General features: G+C 46.1%; 2 protein-coding genes across 12 annotated transcripts in view; one reads left to right on the top strand and one right to left on the bottom strand.

The window, feature by feature from the left end:
- Positions 1-8,414, bottom strand: part of LOC147272448 (sodium channel protein type 2 subunit alpha-like) — a 33,818-nt gene extending 25,404 nt beyond the window's left edge. For 3 of the 8 annotated variants that reach the window (XM_086219157.1, XM_086219438.1, XM_086219582.1), the window contains exons 1-5: positions 8,135-8,414; positions 2,049-2,368; positions 1,458-1,575; positions 1,051-1,141; positions 202-330 (exon numbers count right to left, since the gene is read on the bottom strand). In XM_086219157.1, coding sequence (XP_086075283.1) covers positions 202-330; positions 1,051-1,141; positions 1,458-1,575; positions 2,049-2,315 — 605 coding nt within the window. In that variant the 5' untranslated portion in view covers positions 2,316-2,368; positions 8,135-8,414. Of the gene's footprint in view, positions 1-201; positions 331-1,050; positions 1,142-1,457; positions 1,576-2,048; positions 2,849-7,010; positions 7,118-8,134 lie in introns of those variants that run through there. The other 5 variants (XM_086219370.1, XM_086219506.1, XM_086219242.1 and 2 more) reach the window with 4 other exon arrangements.
- Positions 8,415-13,433: 5,019 nt separating this feature from the next.
- On the top strand, positions 13,434-24,306 carry LOC147272447 (uncharacterized). 4 transcript variants are annotated; one of them, XM_086219044.1, is made up of 10 exons: positions 13,434-13,567; positions 15,121-15,272; positions 15,441-15,642; positions 15,781-16,039; positions 16,810-16,851; positions 16,929-17,011; positions 17,085-17,276; positions 17,379-17,478; positions 20,223-21,412; positions 22,231-24,306. In XM_086219044.1, the coding sequence occupies exons 2-9, from the start codon at positions 15,130-15,132 to the stop codon at positions 21,311-21,313; spliced, it is 2,112 nt and encodes a 703-aa protein (XP_086075170.1). In that variant the 5' UTR covers positions 13,434-13,567; positions 15,121-15,129; the 3' UTR covers positions 21,314-21,412; positions 22,231-24,306. The 4 variants fall into 4 exon arrangements, with proteins under 4 accessions (XP_086075170.1, XP_086074957.1, XP_086075032.1 ...); XM_086218831.1 differs by having other exon boundaries at positions 20,220-21,412; positions 22,231-24,304; XM_086218906.1 differs by lacking the exon at positions 13,434-13,567 and adding an exon at positions 14,174-14,337 and having other exon boundaries at positions 20,220-21,412; positions 22,231-24,304.
- The last annotated feature ends 307 nt before the right edge of the window (positions 24,307-24,613 follow it).

Raw genomic sequence — 24,613 nt, 5'->3', positions numbered from 1 at the left:
CCATGACAACAGAGTAGAGATGACGTTTGTGGTCATGCTTTCCAAAAGTACACAGAAAAACTGTAGATTGTCATGCTCGTCTGTACCCCCCCACCCCCCCCCCCTTCACAGGATGCCGTGATCATTAGCATTAAAAGCCCCCGTCGTCTACGCTGGGTAAGATGTTTTTTTTTTTTTAAGCGTGCTTGGTTTGATACTTACGCCATGAGGATAACGCTGAAATCCAGCCAGTTCCACGGGTCCCTGAGGAAAGTGAACTTCCCCACACAGAAGCCTCTGGCCAGGATCTTGATGAGAGACTCGAAGGTGTAAATCCCTGTGAACGTGTACCTGTTGGACAGGGGACAAGGGTCCAACACTTAAAGGAAGCGTGACGGTACTGAATTCCTACGTCACCGACCACAGGAAATGGGATCAGATCGTCTATGCTGTGTGCCCTGTAGCTCTGTAGTGTCACATTCATGGATGTTGTCACTCCTAGTCTGATTTGAGGAGCATGCTCCTTGGCTTTTTAGCCTAACTTCCTACCTACCACCTCATCTGATCTCACCGTGCAGCTCAAAAGAAGCAGCTTGTACTCGAATGCCGTTTCTCCTCATTGATGTGTCTGCTCTCTGCGGTTGCCATGGCCTCTTATTACCCAACCGTTTGTTTGTTTGCGAACAACAGGGTTATGTAAAAACCATGATCACCAAACTGAAATCGAACCTCCTCACCGAAGGAAGAATGCATAACACCGAGAGGAGGACTCTTTCAACTTGGTGAAAAATATCGGCCTTTGTCTCCGAGCGCCTGTCAAAAAATTGAAAAAAATAAAATAAAAAATCACCGCATCACCAACCCTTGTGCTAAAACTGCAGTCCCAAAAACTACAGCTCCCATAATGCTTGAATTGTGCAGGCGGGCAGTTCTCTCACTGCAAACTCTACTGCCAGTTCTTGTGCAGTTAAAAGGGAAAATCTTGTTAAATTTGCGAAGAAACATGAACGTTCGTGCATCAACAATTCAATAAGTATTGAAATTTTACAGACAAAGAGGAGAGTGACTTACTCTACATTCTTGGCCCATTCCGGAGGGTTACTGAGGGTCATGAAAGCACAGTTGGTCAGGATGGTGAGCATGATCAACATGCTGAACAGCGTAGAAACAGAGTCAAGGAATTAGATGGCACAGAGGTGCGGTGAAATTTCTCCATCCATCACCGCTACCTGAACAAAAAAAAACAACAAAACCCCCCCCGAAACAAACCGAAACACCTTTGGATAAAAAAAACGTTGGGCGTGTTTCTGTTCACCCGCCATCCAAGGAGAGTTCAACTGCTGCTGTAAAGGCTGATGCGTCTTAAGCCAATCATGACATTAGTCTTCATCAGCAGCAGCATTTTAATCCCTCTTTTGTCTGATAAAACCAGTTAATCCAAATCAAGCTGTGGCCGTAGCCGTCTCTGAAAGGATATGCGTGTACTAAAACTCTAATAGCTATCCTCCGAAGAGGGTTGAAGGGGCTTAAGATGTACAAGGCAGGAGTGCCGTTGAAACGGAAGATTGCCTTCCCGCGATTCAATACTATGAAGGTCTGAAAGAGAAGACAGAGGAGAGGAGCAGTTAAAAATCAGAACGAGGCGTTCAAGAGCATTTGAGTATGCAGAATCTTACCATTACTCAGTGCAATGCAACTTTCAGTGGAGGCAGATTTGCTCTTGCTAACTAAGTATCCGTTTGTCTGGGCGGAAACTGCTGTGTCATGCCACAATTAAAGCGGTTGAAAGCTAACTGCTGCTTTAAAGATGGCCGCCCACCTCTGCTCGAGCGTCTCTGACTGCTAACACGGGGTTATTTCTCTTCACCAAGTTGCTTGCTCATGGAAAAAAAAAAGTTGGGCGTCTTTGTTTGGTGCAGTTCTAGACCTGGACCTAGTTCTAGACCTCCTCTACTTGTAGTGTCACGGGACAACTTTTGTCCTGATACAGCTGAACATACAGCTAATCAGGGGGACTCTATGGGGTTGTTCTCAGTCTATTCTGAAGGGCTGGTTCCCTCCCCAGATACCTTCTGATTGCTGTAGAAGGGGTCCATGTCCTCCAGAGGAATGGACACCAGGTGGGGAGGGATGTCCCCATAGATGAAAGGGAGAGATTTCCCTGCCTCCAGGTCACTGTTGGGCTTGGGCCCATTGTCATCGTCGCAGTCGCTGCGGCGCTCCGACCGTGGTCTCCGGGCCTCCTCCTCGGTGATACGCCTCTCGATGGCGGCCAGCGACTCGGGGAGGAAGGGGCGGAAGCTGTCAAGTCCCGGCGGTACAAGCAGCTGTGCCATCTTGTCATCCTGCTCCTTCAGAAGGCAGCGAGGGACTCAGCTTGGACAGAGAGCTGCAGGCATGAGGGGGAAGTAGGTCAAGACAACAGTGGGGACCCTGACCTTTGGAGGTCAGTGCACGGGATCTTCAAGGGTCATGCTGTGAGTGTGACCTCCTGGGCTGGAACATGGCCGACTTAGTCTCTTTCAAAGTCAGAATCTTAAACTTCATCAGCTTCTTTGTGAGCTGTATTCTTTTTGATCTTTCTCAAAACAGCTATAAACTTTTTTGAAGATAATCCCAGAAAAGAAGATGAAATCAATAATCTGAAACAGAAGGTGTCATCCAAAACTGTAACTCCACCCGTTACAATTTCAGTATTTTGTAACAATGGAACATTTGGCTTGGGTATGTTCTAGGTACCTGAATAGAACAGAGACGTCACCGGGCTTCTGGAAATACCTTCACAGCAGCTCTAGAGAGTAGAACAAGCTCCTCGCTGGGTGGTGCATTTATGGAAAAACTGATTCTTTAGCGCTGTGAGTAACCGGAGCTGTGAGAAGAACGGCCGTCAGTCAGGAGGTGACCGTTCCTCAAACGTGGCATTTATAGAAGGAGCCACGATGCTGGCGTGATGCTCTGCGGCGGTGGGAGGGTTTCTCTTCATCTCCCGGCTGCAGGGCTGATGGATTATGACTGCAGGACTATCATTTTGGAGTGAAGTGATTTCATATTATTCCTGTTGGTGAATCATAACTGGCATGAAAGAGGTAATATAGCGGTCTGGGTGTGTTTGCTTGGGTGGTGGGGGGGGGGGGGGGGGAGAGAAAAAAGCATAAAAGAGAGAACATTTCACATGCAAATGCTACGGAGTGACTAATCCCAATATGAGTGCCTTCGACACAATAGCCGCCTCTTTTGTAAGCGCCGAGTGTTGACTAGGATTCTTCTCAGAATCATCATGTTGAAAAATAAAAAAAAAAACAACAAATATTTGAATATCCGGTAAACCAACTGTCTGTCGACTGTCATCTGGAGGAGAAGCAAACGTCTTGCCCCGGATCTCGCGATGTCTAAGTTGATAAGTGAAGTGGCTTGAGGTCACGGGTCTCGGGGTGGAGGCTGCGGGAACGAGAGGCAGACTCGAGTGGTGAGACGCCGTGGAGCTCCTGCACACAGCCGGCGGCAACATGAGAAAACAACAACGCCGAGCGGTTCCATCGTTTCCTCGGTTCCATTTATTGTTGCATTTTATGGAGACGGAGGTTTCTGGAGAGTTGGGGCTTTGAAATAAACTGTCATTTAATTTGCGCAATTAAAACGACCTCATATCGGGAGTGAAGGACTTGAACGAGCTGCTCCCACAACAGCTCTCAGTAGAAAACAAGTCGCCAGTAGTTATTGATTTCTCTCCTGTGAACCAATGAGCGCAACAACACGTTCACCACCGCTCACACCCAGAAGCCCATCACCCTTCCACCGGGGAGAGGTGAAAGGCACACAAACAGCTTCCCAATAAACCCTGGTGAGCCATTATCAGGCGTGTCCTCAGTGCCTCCTGGTCTCTCAGGTGGGTCTCGTCCCTCGTGGGACACTGCACTAGCCCAGAAAACAGGAACCACCCCTCGGAGCAATCTTAAAATTGATGTCTCCTTGAATAGAAATGGAGGCGCAGCCCCTGTAATCCAATTTTTCTTTCCACTGGAAAAGGCAGGGGTGAAAAACAAAACAACAACATTAAGAGCTACTTGTGCATTCAGCTACCAACCCCCCCCCCCCCCCCGATAACACATAACGGCTGATGTCATGCACCAGTTGATCTGTCATCGTGTCACATGTCCACAGCGCAACCAAACACAGCACCTGTAGTGCACTCACTCCTGGAGTGACACACATATATATATATATATATATATATATATGCGAGTGACAATCAAGTTGAACAAGCAGCAGCAGGAGAAAAGAAGTGCTTTCAAGATGTAGATAAAAAAGAAAACCAACTCCAGCTCACAAGACCATGGACTTTTTTCACGAAGGTGGATGGTAAATCGTGATTGAAGAAGCACCGATGCTTCACGAGCCAAATAACACAGTAAAATGACCACAAGCAGTTGAAGTACAGTGAACCGAACAGTGCCGGCGGACGTTTTAATATCTTTCAGGCAGCATAAAGGAGACCGAGAAGCTGCAAATTGAGTAGAAATATGTGCTTGTCAGAAGTGAAATCAAACTTCGCCTCTCCGTTTATGTACCGCGTCACTTTGAGCCTTAAAAACTGCCCTCAAAACCTACTGTGGTTTCAGTGAGTGTTCTCCTGGAAGGTGTTATGAGCTGACAGAAGTAAATACTTCCACACTTCAGGAGACACAATCATTCACATTCTTGCAAAGTGGAGATCGATAAACGCCCTGGTTTTCTCAACAGAGGCCGGCGGCTGAACAGGCTAGCGTGGCAGAAAGAGCAGAAACGGGAGGAGAGAGTCGTCTGTCCGGATATGACAACAATCCACCGACAAGCATCTCTGGTTTGCTCTCATTTTCGCAAAAAAAAAACAGATAAATATCCGGAGCGTTTAACAGTGCAATAACACTGCCGCAGCAGGCTGTTAGGGAGGCACTGGATGTTTCTAGGAATTCACCAGGCATAACCTGCAGCTTCTCCTGTAGGCTAGACTCATGAACACATCTGCTTATGTCCCACGTGCGGCCCGGGGGCTTGTCTGGGATGAGCTGGAGGGCCGTGGAGGCGGAGGGTTGAGATGTGGCCCGATCGATGCTTGTAGGCCAGACCTCCACAGCGACCTCTGAGCTCAGCTATCAGCCGGATCATGCGTTTAGTCAGATATGCCATGACAGACCGAGAACATGTGGGGAGAGACGACATTTCTGCGCCTATGTATGCTTGCACTTAGGGCGACCCTTCGGATCTATGACATCACAAGCAATCAGGCTCAGGGTTTATGTGTCTCCTATGGATGCAGCTGTTTCTGTTTTCCATATTTCAAAGGTTGGTTGTTTATTTTTTTACCTGTATTTTTACGGCATTACTCATGTTTGCGAAGAATGCCACGTCAATTTTCGCCTCGCCACCGCTACAGAATCCGTCACACACCAACTTGATTCACCCACGTAAAGGCTGAAACAAAGCTATTCCTCGCTTGCGTGGCGTTGGCCGTCAGTCCATTCGCAACTGGTCAAACACTTCCTGTTAGCGAGGACGGCTGGCACGCTGCAGCCGCTCCAAGCTTGAAGCCACGTTGCCAGAACATCCCAAAACCATCCACTAGCTGGGATATCTGTGGCGTGGTTAGACACGCCAGCTCTGGTGTTCAAACACGGAGGTGAACACCTCACCCCCCCCCCCGCCTATTCATGTCTTTGCATTGATTTTATATGTAATTAAATCGCTCTAATAACAAGCTTTGCATTACTACAAGAGATCAAAAGGTTTATCTCCATCCGCATGTGAAGCTTCTTTCCTCTGAACCTTGCTGGAAGCTTCCTTACAGCTGTCAGTCTTGAATGAATTCAACACACCGTTACTTATGATCACGAAAACAGGAGATTTAGGCGAAGCCTCTCAGATCTGATCGGACCTCACTTTGCCCAGCCTGTTCACGGCGGGGATATTATACTGCTGTTACACCTCGCCATCTGCAAAAACATGCTCTGAGACAGAATGGGGGACATAATGTTCCGGTAGAGGAGGTAGTCACAGCGCAGAGTCAATATCGGTGTAAAAGGGACAGCCAGTAACACGTCTGACAGAGGAGCACCGGATATAAAATCCCACACTCCGGCAGCAGCACACTGGCATTGTTTGGATCTGTGTAAACACGCCAGGTGTCGACACGGTGGCGGTAAAATCTGCAGCTTTATCCCTCTGGACAAAAAAAAAAAAATGTGGATAGTCCAGAACAAATTCCAGAAAGCCATTCAAAAATATCGAAAAATCTGTAAAGAGCAACTAATTAAAAATCCTTTTTTCCTCAACTTTACTAAGAATTTGAGGTAAAGTTCGAATTAACTATCAGAAAACTGCCTGTATATTTAAATAAATTCAAAAGGTAAACTCTGGTTCGATACAAATTTTGTATTACAATTACAATCTCTAGATATTAAGGAGCTAATTTAATTTATTTTATTTTTTTTAAATTGTTTTCAGGAGATTTTCCAGGCCCGGAAATAAATATAATTAAATTCCACAACTTTTGCAAGATTGTTAAAGACAAGGATTGTGTGTGTGTGTATATATATATATATATATACACACACACACACCCTTTGTCCCTCATGAAGTGTCTCCAGAGAAGTGGAACTATTTCTATGCCTCGATGCTGACAGGTTCCACCTGCGTCTCTACATGGAGCAGACAGACAGGTGGAAACCTTCCTCCCTGTGGCACCCGCAACGAACACACGCCTCCCTGTAGCAGCACCCACAGGCGACGTGTTTGCTTTTGTTTGACTCGAATTTCAAAGGTTTCACCTGTCTGGGTGCGTGAAGAGCAAAAGGAGAGGAGGGGAGCAAGAGCCCGGTGACACCTGCGAGACGTTTCCACGGAGCTACTTAATGGCTAATTTACCTCACGAGGTCCGTTCAGTGAGCTAAAGCTAGCAGACACGGCTTACTCCAACATTTAGGGGCTACCGCAGTGATTGAGCGACCACAGGTGGATGTTACAGGTGTGGTGACATTACAAAAGAAGACCTGTACCTTAATTGTCGCGTTTTCCCAAGGAGCCCCGGCAGCTGCCGCCATGTTGGTTATGTCCTGTGTATGTGTGTATGTATGTATATATATATATATATACGACGAGAGCTGGTCGAGGCAGCCACGGCCATCGTCTCCCACACCCCCACCCTCCGGCATGACAATTCCCAACACACACACACACACACACACACACACACACACACCGACGAGGTGGAGCCGCAGCCGCCTATCACCATCCCCCGAAGGACGGCGGTACCTCAACTTGGATCCTAGGCGGCGGCGCCTGAGCGGGGGTCACCTGGGGTCCTTAAGTTGCGTTAAATCAACATTTATTTGACGCCGTCCACTGATGGATCTCGCAGCTCGTGTTCCCTCTCGTCATTTCTCCACACACACACACACACACACACACCCCTAGTCTGAGATGGAACCTTTTAACGAGCGTTAAGTGTGAATTCTTCCAGCTCTGATGTCAGGAGAGCGGCCGTGAATGAGTCTGGGCGTGTCCTCGCCAGATGTGGGTCTCTAGCCTCCAGTCAATCCCGTCCAGGGGAGCAACTGGTTTCACCAAAAATAGACCTTTGTTTGCTTGCCACCCTGCCCGGTAGATTATTTATGAAACTGGATGTAGTTTCTACCCGATTTACATCTCATGAATATATCATTGTCACAGCAGAAGGCCGGGAGCTACGGAGGCTATCCCCTCCCAGCGCGGAGGGATGCTAGTGTTTGAAGGTTATTTTTCGTCTGTAGGGTTAGGAAATTGGTGAAAATTAGCAAATTACCATCAAAAAGTCCAACGTAAACCAACGTAATTTCAGCTGGGTAGAAGCTTGGGTAGCTTATCTCACAACTACGAAGAATAAATCTTGGAGGTGGAGTGTTTTAAATATTTATATCCTGTTGATGTCAAGGCCCATCACGAACGCAATTAGCGGATGGATATCATTAAAAAAGATGAAATAGCGTCACAAAAATATCTCTATTTCGCCCACTTTCCCCCCTCATAAAACATAATTTTTTTTATTCATTTGTGTACATTTAAGGAAGCTATGAAGTAGCCCTTGAATAAAAGTCAGCTGCCACGTTGAGGAGAGGCAGCGAGATGCTCCAGAGATACTCACCACCATAACGGTGCTCAGCAGGTGGGGACCCTGAAGAAGGTACACTCCATATTTGGAAGAAGAATCCGGTTTTCTTTATAAGAAGTCGTTAATATGAGATTTAAACGTTTCCTGTATAGAAATCTCGTCCGAGGGTTGAGGGATCACCATCAAGTATACGCTCCTTTGATTTTTCCTCTCTCTCTCTCCCTCTCCCTCTCCCTCTCTCTCCCCCTTCTCTTTTTCACCCGCGCTTGCTCGCCGTGTATAAATCAATCCGCGCTTCCGGCTGGTTAGACATCACACAGTCTGAGGGAGAACGTCCTCATAGCGGTGACAGCCGCAAGATGGCCTGGATGTACACTTCTAGAACCTACCAGGCAGGTAGGAGAACCTTTAGAACCTCCACCTGCTGTCACTCACGAGAACAACAGAATAGCATTGATATGAAGTCTTTGTGTACTGAAAACTGACTGGATCAAATAAGTTAAAAACACGACATAATTATTCAAATTTACCCTTTTTTTGTTTTTTTTTTTACTATCTTACTCTATTCAATTCTTAGAATGCTACATGTTTGATTTCTCATTTTATTTTAATTAGATTTGGCTGAAATGGATGCGCGCTCTCGTGATGAACACGTTGGAGAAACTTGTCAAATGCTGCCACCTGTCGGTCAGATATTTAAATTACACCCCCACCTCCCCCCCCCCCCAAAAAAAAAAAAAAATAGAGAAAATGTACTCAACACACGTCACATATTTCGTGTTGGACTGTGGTTGAAGTAGAAACTGTGATATTTATAATTCAGCCTCTAACATTAAGAGCTACAACCAGTGAAGAAGAGGGAGTGAGAAGAGGTGGTCACGCCCCAGAGGAGCCCAGCCAGGCGTGAGCGCTTTCACATGTCAACATCATTTACAGTTTCTGAACATCGGAATTCTTTAGATGAAAGTCTTCAAATAAATTTTTAAAAAAAAGTTATAAATAAGTACTAAAAGTTTTCATTGAAAATGATGCATGTAAAAGTATTTTGTTTATTTTCAGTATCTGTGTTTTCAAGGGTGTTGGAATCACGAGCGGTCGGCCCTTAAACGTCACGTTTGAGTGTTTTGTGTTCCGGTTGCCCTGCTCTGATTGTGTCAGCATGACGTTGCTATGCTTTACACATTAAAGTACACAATCTTCTATTCTGCAGAGTGGCGTCGTGGTCCAGACCACCTAAAGTGACCGAGACCAGATCAAGCCTGGAGAGTATTGAGCTCAGAACAGGACCAGGAGTTTTAGAGGTCACGACTGAGACTGTGGAGTTTTGTTTTTTGTTTTTTTTAATTTCCCCAAATGTTTGCTTGCATGTGAAAGCTTTATTGTTTGTTCAGTCAAATTAAAAAAAAAAAACAGCTGACATCTTCCTCTAAAGCCCCTGTCACACCGCATCAGAAACGCAGGTCAACATGGGTGTTTGGACACGCTGAAAGGCTCGACTCGGCATTTCGACCCGCGTCGAGCGACTCGCCAAGCAACCCGGGTGTTTAGCGGCTCGGCTCAGGTTTCACGCGACAGTCCTGATTTTGTCACTGCGCCGCCTGTCAGACTTCGCCTGTAGCTTCTTCGGCTCCCTTCCAGACTCGCCAAAAACCCCATCCTCCTTCGCTGCATTAGCGCTCAGACATTTTCCAACCCGCTGCGAGTTTGTACGCTTTTCAGAAGAGACAACATTAACATGCACGCAACGACAACGCTAACGTTCAACTTGGCAACGTCCACGTTGTCGTTTGTTTACCTCTCAGTGATCCGGCGCACGTTTATGTGAAATGATGACGTTGTCAGCGTGATGACGTACGAGAGAGAGAAACACAGGCACGCAGCCGTCACAGGGGGAGTTCAGACCCGGGTCTCCTGGAAGCTTGAATGCACCCCAAATGCCGAGCAAACGCGGATCCAAAAACCCGCATTGACACGCGTTTTTCAGTGTGAAAAGGGTATACGCTTCTTCCATGGACAGTTGAAGCATGTGACGGGGTAGCGACCGTTAGCCGTAAAGCTACTAGTATTGTCACAAAGTAAACTGTGAAGTAACTGGTTGCATTTGAAGCGTTTTTCTTTAATGCCCAATCAAATAAAACACAAACAATTTAACAATATCACCGCAGTTGTTGTCTTGACATAAAACCTCAAGTCTGCCAGATGCAAAAATTGGATTCCAAGACAAGAACGAAACCTTTAAAAAGTGACCAAGACTGGTACTAAAACACCACCTCAGAGTAAATTGGATTCAGAGAGAAAGTCCCTGATGAAACGCACCGAGTACAGAACTTTAGTAAAAAACACTTCAAAACATAAACCTGAAGAGAATTAGACATTTATGATTTGTTGTAAGCAGAACTGAAGTGCTAAACCGCTAAAGAGAGTTTCCAGTGCGCTGCATTCTCAGTGTCAGCGGTGCCTCCGGAGCTTGAGGTTACAGCCCAGCCCCTTAGCAGCTCCCTGTGACTTTGCTGCTTGTTTCATTAGAAGCAGGGTGGTGAATTTGGAAGCCGTCTACAGACTGCAGAATTAGGTTGGAGCGCGTCACGCTGCTGGAGGGAGAGCTCCCACTTGGCAGGGTCTCTCTGTGCACAACACTCCAAATTAGACTTTGTTTTTTTTGTTCTTTTTTTTTTTCTGGCCGGGCTCCTCGTTAAATGTAAAACGTGGCAAAAAACAAAGATAGCTCGCATGAGTTCGAATGAAAAACAGAACGAGCGGTTCACAAACGCAGCACAGAGCTTCCTGAGTTTACGTCAAACTATTCAATAGAACCGTTTACATGAACCCGCGCATGAATGGAAGATAACAGCGGTGGAAATGAACTCATAGTGTTGCCTTTTTAGTTTCCTCCGACAGGATGAAAGCTCAACGCACGGCGAAGGCTAGAAATGACGCAAGATGGATACAAGGGGACTTTTTAACACCTCAACTGTCTGTGGGTCCCCGCTTGTGTTTGTCCTGGCCCTCTTCCGTTTCGCAACACAAGCGATGACACGGAGCAGCAGACTGGAGTTGAGACTGTGGAAAAGACAGAACTTGGAGGTCTGACAGGCAAAGCAAAAGTGCTTTTGCAGGGTATGATTGAGGGCGTGGCTCCGTGTGATTGACAGGTCAGTCCAGTTCCAACTCCTGCTGTGATTTAGCAGTAATTTGATTAAAATAACACTGAAATATTGAAGGAAAAACAAACCGTTTTAAAAATGTTTCTCTCCCCAGTTAAGCCGATGATCGTTTTGGCGACGCATCAAGCAAGCGCGGGTCGCCTCGCGCTAAATTCTTTGAGTTTATCCATCCGTTCTTGCTTTTTACACTGATTTGATATGTAAATGTCCCACGTTAAACATACCCAAACCCAAAACGGCAAAGGTTAAAAACGCCAAACTCCTAACATCCAAAAGTATTCCACACAAGCGGTTATCCTGAGTTCTGACCCGCAGAATAATCATCAAGGTTCATAATTACGCTCCAAAGATGTCAACGCTGTTGCTTATTTGTAAAAGGGTTGTCTTGCGAAAAGGAATCGCGCAAGTCCCTCTTTTTTTTTCTTTTCTTTTACCAAAACGTTCCAAAATAATTAAAAACAAATCATGAAAAAAAAAAAACAACTTTATTTGTGTTTCCATCTGCAAAAATCCTGTTGTTTTTGCCGAAATTAACCCATGTTGGTGCTTCCGGATACGTGACACGAAAGATTTCCAGGATTTGGTTGAATTGTTATGTTTCTTTTATAGTTTTTTTGTTGTTGTTGTTGTTTTTTTTTAACACCGGTTTAACTTTTCAAGAGCAGTTTCAATAAACTCTCTGCCATGACAAAGTATATCACTGCTACACGTGACACAACGTAAAAATTACATCTGTATTTGTTTTGCTAGTTTTATTCATCTTTTACGGTAAACCCGCGAGCACAGGAGGGGTCCCAACCCCTAGGTTGATAATCACCGGCCTCCACTGCGAGGGGTGCTTTTACCCAGGCTCCGCCCACCTCTCATGCGCGGTCTGTGTGTTAGCCATCAAAAAGAAACCTAGACAGTGGCAGGGTGACGTGTTTACTGCAGGGGCCCATTGAGTCCACTGATAGACTCCACAATGAGATTACAAGATTACAGCCAGCGTGGACATGTGGTCGTCCTCGGCCTTAATTTGATTAAAACTCCCACTGAACCGCCGGCTCCTGCTCACCCACTCTATGCAGATGACGCGGGACCTTTGGGTGACACCGCCACTGCTGATATATCCCATTGTTTTGTCGGTCAGGTTTCACACGGAGCACAAAACAAGCAGTGTGTCGCGGGTGTGAGAGAGGATATTTAATGTGACATCGTGTCTTTTGGCGTGTCCGGTGTTTGACCTCCTGTTTCTTTATTTCTAATGTTACATCACATGCTTTTATACTGGCAAATATCATCTGATCCGACTGCTCAATTGAGAAAACCCTTTAACTAGCAATAAGGCCCGTATGGACCCACTTGGTTCTGTTCTCTCGGCCTGGTATCAGCAAACTGGATGGAAAACTGCCCAATCTGGCAACTCCAGCGTGGTTAAAAAAAAGTTAAAATGAGATGTAACAACTCAAATGTGAGCTGCCAGCAACCTCCGGGAGTTGTTTTTGGTCCGCACACCTTCCCTCAATTTGTCCCCAGAGTGGCTAACATGAACTTGTTCCATTTAGCCGGGCGCCACAAGGAGATTTCATAGGAGAGTGCGACTTGCCAACTCAAACGGAAGCCCAGAACCGGAGATGGCACCCTGTCTCTGCCTCCTCCGTGGAATTCCTGCCCTTGCTGACGCAGTTACGCGGGGGAACATACGCCGAACGCCTCGGTGAAACGCAGCCTCAGTTGTTTCAGTTCCTTAAAAGCAAAAACAAAACACTGTTACACAACTAACTGCTTTTTTTTTTTTTTTTTTAATTCTTCCTCATTGGTGCCAATGAATCGAACTCGTCTTTGGCCAGATGTTGATGTTTGAAGGCTGTCATTTAAAACCTGGTTACTTTCATTCCTACCACTGCTTTTAAGGAACTTCTCAACCCCCCTCCCTCCCCGCCTTTGCGATCGTTTTCTTTTTTTTTTCTTTTTGTTTCCCCTGGCAAGGGAGAGTCATTTGAAATAAATGACTCTTAATGTGGATTAAAGACCTTTCTTATACAAATTTAAGGGAATGTAGCCTCTGCTTAAGTGCAAATAGGTGTTTTCACATTAGACTGGTTACCATGTGCATGCTCTTGCACCCCCCCCCCCCACACACACACACACACCCACCCTCCCTCACCAACAACACACATACGCAAATACCAGTCACGTGACAGGGAGGAACCTGTAGGTGTGGTAGCCTAACCAGGGATTACCAAGGGGAAAGAACCCCGTCCTTCTCATCCTCTCTCCGGCTTCGACTCGGCAGAATGGGTCTCGTCTGTGGGTGCAGGTACGTGTGCGGGCCGCGGGCCGCGCTTATACCACCGGAGGTGTAGTTCATTCAGTAAATACTCCGTTTGGTACCATGGAGAGAGGCAGTCTTCTGTTAAAATAAAAAAGCACTAATCCCTGTCCCTTTAGAGACGGTGTAAACTCATTCGGACCTGAGAATTACCGCTAGAACAACATGGCTGAGGACGCACGGACTTTCTACTGCGCTGGTTACTAGTGACAGTGTAGTGGTTGGTACTTTTACCCCTGAAAACTCCGAGTTAGGAGAGCTGGTCCTCTAAACTGTTCATTTATTCCCTGAGGGATTATTTAACTTCCCTGTTTTGTTTGTTTGTTTGTTTGGACACAATTAACGGCTGTTATTTATATTTGGTTAAATGACAAATTATGAAATCTCCGTCTAGTGTGTGGCCACTTTTTTTTTTTTTTTTTTTTTTAACCACAGCTCGAGGGCATAACTTTATACTAATAGTTTAAACCGTGTTTGGGTGAATTTTAAAGGTTTTTTTTTTATTGTTTTATCGTTATGATTATTGTCCCACGCGCGCGCACGAGTGACCCTCCCGCCTCCCGCGCGCCGGGCCGACTGTTAAGTGTCACGCGCACGTGTTGATGAAGGGAGAGTCCCAGCTGTTTGGCTGGCACGCGCCAGTGAGCAGGCGGCCGTGAATACACACGGGGCTTCGTCTTTTAACGGAACTGTTTAAATAGATCGGTACAAAGCGGCGGGAACCAGCCGGGCGAGGTCACCGGAGGAGCTGGACACCGGTCAGACACGGGGAGGAGGAACAAGCTAGCTAAACACTCACTTCCTGCCGTTGTTGCTAATTGAAAACGCCGCGAGGTTCCAAGGGAACGTCGACAAATTTAATTGGTCTTCCGTTGGGGGATATTTTTGTTGTTCACATGAGGAAGTTGTCAGGTCGTGTGATTTTTCGTTGTAGCAAAACACCTTTCCGGTAATATTTTTTTCCACATTTCTTTAGTTTTATTACGTATTATTTTCAAAACCAGAAGCATTAGAAGAAGTTGAAAATTTAAATTCACTTCAGCGAAAATTTGCAATGTCCCTAAGGTGGGAGTTCACCTGAAAACAAATTTGAGGACATTTCTAAGCTCGTGTTTGTGTGTTTTCTTCAAATTTAAGAAAAAAACAAACAAAATAAACATAAATAGCAGGTCTTCCTAACCAGCCTGAAAAAAAAAGTTGAATCTAAAGAGGCTACGTCACAAAAAACCTGTCTAACCTCTGGAATTTAATATTTCTTTTGCGTAAGATTTAAAAAAAAAAAAGAATAGCAGTGCAGTTGAAATAAGAGAGTGAATTAAAGCTGCTAGGATTACTCAGTTACTCCCTGCTCGTCTAAAAAATTGCTGCAAAGTCACGATCAATTTACTTTATTTCTTCTCAAACACGTCTTTGTCGGTTGTGCTGAATTTAATCCTGTGTAATTCGCGCAGGTGTACCCCCCCCCCCAATTATTTCCTTATTGATCAAATGGAAGTGCACAAAATAAACTTTTCTTCTTGGTTTACTGGATTATTTCTCAGGAGGTTTTCATGACAGTGGGAGCAACGTCACATCCGGAGCGGCCCTCGAGTTCCTTTGGGATGGATGAGCAGGAGAACCCACTGGAGAAGGACCACGTTCTCTCTGTGGTCCTGCCGGGGGGGCTGGAGAAAAATGCCACAGTACACGGGAGGTAAATTACATTTTAGAATTTTTGAAAAGGGTTTTGATGCCCTTGACAGGTCTTTGCTCTAATTTTTTCATTTGAATGTCTTTAGAAAACCACATTTAGCTCCTAGCGAGGCCTCAGTGAACATCCTCTGGGTTGATTTCCCGCTCTTTTTGTTGTTGTTGTTTTAAGTACACCTGTTATGGACTTCCTGGTGACGCTTTGCGGGAGTAACCACCTGAATCTGTCCGACTTCACGGTGGAATTTCTCTCTCCTAACAAAAACAACATCAGTTTCAAACCGAACTCCCCTATCGGCTCGCTGGAGGCGGAGAAGATTGTGCTAAAGCCTAAAGGGATGGAGGAAAAAATCAAGAGGCCATACATGCCTGAGGTGAAGTACAAATATATTTAATACATTTAATTGAAGAAGTAAAGCTGTTATTGGTTAGAGAGCAATACTGATCGTTTTTAGCAAACTTTTAGTCCACTTTTTAATGAATAAAGCAGATAACGAGAGGTCACGTTCCAGGCAACTGTGCGTCTCTTGGTGAACTACAAGAAGTCCCACAAGGCCGTGGTGCGAGTGAATCCCAGAGTTCCCCTGGAGAAGCTGCTGCCAGTGGTGTGTGACAAGTGTGAGTTTGAAGTAGAAACCACCGTCTTACTGAGAGACAATCACTCCAAAGAGCCGCTGGACATCACCAAGACCTTAAACGAGTACGGGCTGAGGGAAGTGTACGCTAAAGACACGGCCGACCGCCTGCGCCAACCCCAGACCCCCGAACGAGGTAAGTCTGAGGAAACGTTGACTTTAAGGATTTACAAATCAGTTCCACCTTGGATTAAGTCGAACATGTGAGTTGGATCCAACAAGGTAAACAACACGTGCAAAAGATCAAATTTATGGTTTGTGCTTAAAATTCTGCTGGTCCTCTGACTTCATGCTAAGCTAAGCTAAGCTAATCGCCCAACTCTAGCATCAGATTTAGCGCACACTTGAGCTGCGTTGCTAATTTATTTATTTAATCTTGTTTGCCTGCTACTTTAACAGGCGAATTTGGCTGATGAAAACAGCTGACATCAACAATATATGTTTAAAAACTAGTTTGTGTGTTATTCGCATCATGTACATACTAAAAACATGTAAACAGTGTGAATCAGAACTCCTCCGGCGCACACAAGCATCCTTTTGCTGACGTCGGTATAAAAATGTACTGGCAGCGTCATTTCTTTGTGGATCTTTCACTCTTAAATCCCTCTGAGGTGCAAGATTCGCCGAGGCTTTTCTAAACGCTTCTCTCGTGGACGGACGGGAGAATCCGTTACATAAATGCCGTCACTGTATTCCGATCCCGTTATTTCAATTAAATCAACGCAGAATTAGAAGTAGCGATCACCCAGACCTCCCAGGGAGCCGTCTTCAACCCTGTGTGATGTCACGGGCCACAAGCAGGCCTTTGGTAGCTTGGATTAAGATTATGCGTGAAGAATTGAGTGGTCATGCTGTAAAATCGCAACTATCATAATCATAATGAGACATTTATTTGTTTTGCTACAGCTGTCACACCATCAGTGGTCATATCGCCACCTCCGCTTCCAGGTAAAACAACTCTCTTCAGACGACTTCCATCTCCCCTGCTGTGTGTCAGTCACTAACCAAGCTGCTGCACTTCATAGATCTGCCAAAGAAGAAGAAGAAACGGAAGGAGAACATGGGGTTCCTCAGCTTATTCAGAAGACGGAAGAATAAACCTGAGATGGTATGTTGGAGTGCTTGTACTTGAGCGCGCAGTTCCTCAAACCTGCCTCTGATCAACAACTCTCTCCTCACAGGACGGGGCGGCGAGCGCTCCTACATCTCCCGGCTTCAACAAACAAACATCCAGTAGCACGAACGCGCTGGATGCCTCCTCTTACATCCTGCCAGCAGATGTGCCTAAGAAGAGGCGAGCCCCTCAGCCGCCCATGGGCGCGTCAGTGAGTGTCCCTAACAACCTCAGCACCTGCCACCTCAAGGGAGCACAGGTGGGTTGGGGGGGGGGGGGGGTCTTTCCTCCTTCAGATGTCAACGTGATCTCGTGGAAAGTTAAAAAACAGGAAAAAGTCATTTTCTTTGTTTCCCCGTAGCACTCAGCAGAGTCCACCTTGGGGAGAACCAAGAGGAGAGCCCCGCTCCCTCCCTGTGTGAGCGCCGACCAGGAGCTGCAGGCTGACGCGCCAGCTAAAGGTAAACTCTCCACTGCTTTTAAGGAGTAGCCTACTCATAGGTAGTAGATTCGATTGTACTTCTTGATGTCTGATCACACCGGAGCCTCCCCTTCACTGGAGGAACTCAGCTGAAATGTGCATGCTTGCCTCTCATTTGTCTAATTTATCCAACAACACGATGCAGTGATCAAACCACGGCGACTAGTTGTCTTTTTGCTGTCAGGAACATATTAATGTGTCGTATCTTACAATATTTCAAATATGACAGAATCGCTGTGTCATGATTCCATCAGAGTATCTCGAGAGTCTCCACTGTTCGTCTCTGTCCCTCCCATCACGTCACCCACTCTGGCAATATGTCTGCCACCCGTGTTTGGGTTTGAGGGTGGAGCTGGACAGGAGCGAAGGGCTGATCAGAGTGAGACACGCAGGCGGCGGGAGTGATGGGACGTCCCTCTGTCCCTGGACAGCTTGAAATAGAATCCGGCAGGATTTAAATGTATTTAGGGACAAGAACTGAGGGGAAAAAACCCTGCAAGTGTCACAAGCGATAAACATAAGGCTGACTGATGCTTGCTGGGTGCCTTTGCGTTCACAGTGAGTGGAGCTGCTCTCAGCTTCTGGCCAAATGTACAGCAGGGCTCCCAACTGTTGGCCACGTGTGCATTTCCTTGAAAATAAAAGGACTAAGCCATGTCAGTTTTTTCTACCTGGAAACGGTACTTTACTATGGTAACGTTGATGCTCTGTATCTCTGTCGCTCGCGTCCCGATGAGCGTGTAGGTTATATCTTCATGCCAAACCTGTGAATGTTAAACATTCTTGTTGTTGGCGTCACACAGGGCTGCGACTGCACCCTCATGAGAGAGGGTATTTTGTGACTGCCCCGGGAGGGGAGGGGGGGGGGTAGTTGAGAGCCCCGGCAAGTTCACCACGCCCCGAATCACCCTGTTTTATTGTGTGTTTTACTCTTAATAGGACCATAATTTCCTAAATGAACAGGAAGAGGAGTAACTCAGACCCAATACTCATTACGTAAACTGTTTACTGAGGTAACAAATCAAGGTAGAAGTATTGGCTACTGCACTGGGAGAGATTTTTATACTATCTGACTCCCAGCTAGTGGACAAGCCCCCTCCAATTAGCCTCTGAAGCTCTGGCCATTTTGTTTTGCCATCTGTAGCCAGCCTTGTGTTTATTTTGCCATCTAGTGGAGAGGAGATCAAATGCACTGGTGGAATAATCCCAATTGACCTTTTACAGTATTTCACTGGAAATCAAATGGATTTAGAGTGGGCTGAATTCTTGTATCTTCCAAATCCTTTACGGCTTCAGTCGGTGTCACACGAGGTCAGGAAAGATTGAAGTTAAATCAAGATTAAAATGTCAAAGCCAATACCATCAAATGGGAGATTTAGTAGTTAAATCGCGGTGTGAAATGAAGCCGTTATCAGGCAGAACAATTTAACCCTGTTGAGGGCAATTATAGTGGCCCTCTGCCTCGCTTCAGATAAATCCCTCTCTAGTCCCAGCTTTCATTCCCCTGCATTAGTCTGGCTGACATGCCTCCGCTGCTCCGGCGCAGGTTCTCTCTGCTCGTGCCTCATTTTCACTGATGGCAGATTTAAATGGACAATGACCCTGCTGTTATTAGGGATCAGCCAATCTGCATTGGCTTAACATTTGTTTTCTTTTCAAATAAAAGTTTAGGGCACTCTTTTATTTTGCTCCGGACTAAATTTCCCCCGGCGGTGTCTTGCTTCGCCCCCCCCCCCTTTGTTTTCTTTTCGCCGCCGGTTCTTCAACGCACTGCTGACTTGCTACCACGCCAAGTTGGGAAACGCCTCCCAGCTAAGTTGACGACCCTCCCACACTTCTGTAATTACAGTGTGTTGAAGTGAAATATTCCTACGCCAGTGTTTTTCCTCTCCTCTTGTAGTTATTAAATTGTAAAGGTCCGGTGGGGTCATGTTTATTTTCTTCTCCAGCCCTAAAGCCACGCTCTCTCTCCCTGCCCACAGACTCGGTGTCACCTGAGCAGTGGGACTGAGGGCCGCAGCCGCCACCGCCGCCGCCGCCTCCTTTCCCTCTGCTCCTCCCACCGTACCCTTTCCTCCTCTCCGCCCTTCTCCTGCGTCGGCTTCTTCTTCCTCCTCCTTCCCGTCTTAGCGGCTTTTGTGGACGCGTCTCCCTGTTGCCTGCTGCACTTAATTACTGTTTGATCGGAACCGGTTTGCATTGTCTCCTCATTTCAGTCCTGCTGTTCTGTAAACTTTGTTGTCTTTTCCTCGATTTCTTCTTTTTTGTGTTTCTTTTTTTTTGTCGTTGTTGTTGCCGTATTAGCGCTTGTAAACAAATAGCTGTGCCTTTTTTTTTGTTTTGGTTGTGTTTTTATAGCCAAATCAACTGACATTTTCAAGTGATACACTTCTTCCAAACCTAAAAAAAACCAACTTGTGTTGTGTAGTAGGCCACCTATTGTGTATTATTACTTTGTATCGTGTCTCTATAATGTACTTTGCAACTTTACTTGCAGTTCTTTTCCAATAATTCATCGGTAAAGATCTTTTTACTCAAGTATTTTTCTCTTAATACAATAAAATGGTGAATATCGAATGTAACTTTTGCATCTAATGTTATTTTTAGATCTATAAATCCATGTCTGGATCTATGCGTATAGAGAATATAATATATACTCCTGATGAAACATAGCGGGTCTTGAACTCATGCCCTGTCACTAAATTCCTCTTGTTTCTCCAGTAGAGTCCCTCAACACTCTGGATGATCTGAGAGAAAGCGATGAGTCAGACTCTGTAAACATATGGCCGTCTTCATCTTCATCCCCACGTCCGTCACAGCCACCGTCCTCCTCCTCCTCCTCCTCCTCCTCCTCCTCGCGTCCGTCACTGGCTCATCTCCGTGAAGTGGCTGAACCGTATCTACCTACATGTCACGCTAAAGACTTAACTGATGCTCGCTGCGCTCTTGCCAGAGTTCTGACGTCCTCCATTTCCAACGGAACACTGGTCAAGCGTTTGAGGAACACAAACTTCCCGAAATTATACAACGGCTCCTCCTCTGCGTCCCAGAGGAGTCGGGATGATGAGGGTTTCGGCGCAGAGCTTGAATCGGTTCTGAATTCCAACCTCCCCACGGAGAACGACTGGGAGGATCCGGTACAGAGGAAGGGCCTGACCACGTTCAAAGTGGTCCCCTCCAATATAACCACCTCTAATGATCCAGAAATCCCCCCGGCCTCTCCTGAGACTACAAGTAAACAAACCCAGATCGAGGTGGAACCACATTCAGAACCTTTCTCTGAGGAGACCGAACCTCCTCACCGACTTCCGCCTTCACATGGCTGCCAGGACGATCCAGGTTCTCCTCGTTCTGAGGCCGGAGATGTCAAACTGGACACAGGACAGGAAGAACCCGAAGATGCAACAACTGGTGGACCGTCAGACTGTGCCGATGAAGAACTTCCTGGTGATGAGCAGAGTGAATCCCCCCAAATCACTGGGTCAGAGTCTCCTGGCCCACACACGGACCGATGTGGTTCTTGCACCGATGAGAAGGAACCTGAGGAAGACGTTCCACCAGAGGAAGAGAGCTTCCCTCCCCCTCCTCCTCCTGTGTATTACAACGATGAAGGTGTTGAAGCCCCAGAGGCCGGAGAAGAAACCAGTGCTTCCACTCCTAAATGTTCCCGGCCTCCAAGTCCTGCCTCCAACAGTCCAAACCTCCAAACTGACGCTTCCCTGAAGGAGTTCAAACCGGGCCCGCCTCAGCCGAGCCTGAGCAGTCCTCAGGTGACGACGTCAGCTCGGCCCCGTCCCTGTTTGCACAAGCAGTAGCGCTGGCCCTGCAGAGGCGCACAAAAGGTTCAGTCCCAGGGGGCCCCAGCGGTCCGAACGGATCCCTCTCCTCAACACCCAGATCTACGTACCAGTACGGTGAGTGCCAGTTGTTGTTGGAACACTCAGGAGATGGCGAGCACACTTAGCCGGACGCATCGGAGCTTCAGAATGAAGCCACCAGCCCGATTTAACACCCGCGAACAGACGCAGAAACATTAGTCACCCTTCCTTCAAATACTCAGTCCTGCATCAGGCCACGTTGACATAAAGCTGCATCTCATGCGTGCTGTACAGAAGTGATCTTCTGGTTTAACCCCAAATCCCAGCAGAGGAATTGCACGATTTCATTTAAGTATTTCATGCGTGATGATGAGTTTAAAAATAATGCGACACACGGTCGAAGATCCCTAGTTCAGTTTTAAAAATGGGTCTTGTACTTGCAGTTGTTTTTAAAATTTATACAATAACCCATGAAACAAATTCGACTTTTTATTCTTTTAATTTGATAAAAGTTATATTTTTGAAGAAAAAATTCTTGTTTCAGCTTCTCCACATTGAAAGTGGCACATTTGCGGAATAAATTGCAGCCTTTTTACGGTGAAAAGTAATTTTTCAATAGAATTTAAAAAGCAGAAAAACAACTCGGTGTGCTTGATGATCGATAAATGTCACACGCGGCCCAATAACGTACCGTCACAAAGGTTCAAAATAATGAGATATTACGTATGTAGTAAGAAAAAGAACCAAAACTCTTCAGGCTCGTCGACTAAATCTCACCAAACCTGCCGACAACACCCAGCCGCTCGCATCGAAATAGATTTGCTCGCCGTTTAAAAGACTCATTTCATGCCGCGTGACTTCGATCTTGTCAGAGGAAGAAGTGACGCCAAGATGTTTTCCATCTCCTCCTTCAGGTGCCTGACTGGCCTCCTCCCATCAGACGGTCAGCTCATTCATTAGTACGGCTGTTTTAACTTCCCCGTGCGAGGCGCCGCCGCCGCCGCCGCGCTGTCTCCCTTTATCCTCGACTTTATATCCACTGGTGGAGTATAAACATTCTGTGTGGTGGTCAAGGCCAATTGTGCTGGACATGAGTTGTTGAACTAAAAATGTCCTGTTCTGTTTTTTTTTCCCTTCCCCCTCTACGTTGCTTCCGTCTCATTTTTCGTTGAAGACGTGCCAAAGGGGATGCAACGCCGACGTGAGAGCTCTTTCATTTTATCCGTGTAAAACAAAAGAAAATGTCTTTATTTGTGCTGCCCCCCCCCCCCCCCCATGTATGTTCGAATGCTCTGAACAGTGCAGCAAAGCCCTGAACTCCTGCAGCCACGCCGGTTTGCTTCTTTGCCAGCAGGTGGCAGAAGTGCACCGCTGCTGTAAAGGAGGCTCAGCGTGTGAGGCCTTCTGCACAGTTCCAGCTCGAGTGCACTCTCACTTACAATATTTGTTTTATATTCCAAGAAATGATGCCAAATACTGGTTACTGCGTGCACAGCAGCCATGAAGGAACCATATTCTACTGTAATTAATTTTCCTGAAGGCATTCAGGTGTATAACATGGAATATGTAACACGGACATGAGAATATGCTGAATTTGTAGCAACCAAAGCAAATAAATCCTTGCAGGAATAATCTCTTCTATGCCAAACATTTCAACACCTTCCTGAATAAACTCAGTCCACTCTGCTAACACACACACACACACACACACACACACACACTCGGTTATGTCTTTAACGGACCCATACCTTAAGGCAATACTGCATAGCTATACTTGGGTGCCAAAAGAATCCGCACTACTATATGTATTGATCCAGCCCTGGCCTTGGAGGAACAGCAAGGAGCTCTGGAGGTAGAGACCTAGCCAGAACCGCCTGTGGCTACAGCTCCATGTTTGCCAGGCCTGGACTGAGTGGGCTCGCTTCAAGACTTTCTCTCTCTAACATTCTTTGCTCCACCTTTTCTGTGAGAGAGAGAGATAGAGAGAGTGGAGGACGGTTTTGCCGGTGGATGATGGGAGGTGACCGTTGACCCTGTCGTGTTTCCGCGGCACTCCCCCCAGAGGGGGCGCCCGGCCCTCAAGGGCACAGCCGTGTCACACCGCCGTTGTCATGGAGAATGCCATTACTGCCCCTAAGGGAGAGAGACTCGTCGAACGTTTTCTTATAAAAAAAAAATAAATAAAAAAAGTCTGGCACAAGAAATACACTCATGCCTGGGAGAAGCTCTTTTTCCGCTCAAAGCCATGATATCCAGCAGAAGTGACAACTCTGGCATTATCACCCCCTGCTTTTTTCACAGTGAAAGGTTGGATTTCAACTTGAGCAACAATGTTTAACTCAATCTCATGATTATGCAGACAAAATAAACCTGGATATATAATCCAGCACAACATGAAATGTTAGCCCGTCGCGCACGTTTACCGTCCAGCGCGTGACACGAGACGCTTTGAACCTCAGAACAACAAAAAAAAAATACAAAAATATAAAACCGGACGTCGACATAAAGAGGATTTGTCGATTATTGTCTCTGGAGATGAGGTGGAACAAAGAGTGTATGGTAAAATCCAGGAGGGTAGTTCAGCCTGCTCACACCAGTTAACGAGGATCCTGCCGCACCAAAGCAGAGATCACTCTTCCTCAAACACACACACCTGAACACACACTCGGCTGCCAGCGGGGGTGATGGACTGTAAAAGAATGAAACGGCATTTTACTTTAATTTTTTTTTAAAAATCGCTTTTATTTTACCCTGTGCAGGTGCCGCAAGATAATCCAGCCGTTTATCAAAAATGATATGAACTGTATTCTAATTGCAAAACTCAAAATATGTAAATGGGGGGGGGAAAAAAAGAAGAAGCTTGGGCTTAAACTTCACTCCTGCCGTGGAGAGTCGAGACATATTTACGAGAAATTATTCCAAAAATGAAGAAATAAAATTTCGCTTCATAATGCGTGAAAAAAAATGTATCCACAAGCTAACATGTACTGGGATATTTCCTGATTGGTGCCGAATCAAAGGAAAAATCTGAATAAAGGTGTAAAAATTGATAAGTTGGTGTCGATGTGGGTATTTAAAGTAGCAAGAAGTTTCGCACGAGCTCAAACTTTTCAGAATTTCTCTCTTTTTTTTTTTTCTTTTTCTTTTTTCCCCGGTACCTTTACCGCCCCACGCCTTTGTTTTTTTTTTTTTTTTTTTTTTTTTCTATAACAAAATGAGCCCAACTATATAAGTTGGCCCACGTGAAACCTACTACTACACGCGCGCGCACACACACACACACACACAAAAGAAAAG

The sequence above is a fragment of the Aulostomus chinensis genome, chromosome 1 (assembly GCF_037954235.1).
Source record: "Aulostomus chinensis isolate RoL2024-O1b breed Wild chromosome 1, RoL_Achi_v1.0, whole genome shotgun sequence".
NCBI classification, from domain to species: Eukaryota; Metazoa; Chordata; class Actinopteri; order Syngnathiformes; family Aulostomidae; genus Aulostomus; species Aulostomus chinensis.
This window is presented reverse-complemented; position numbering and strand designations above follow the sequence as displayed.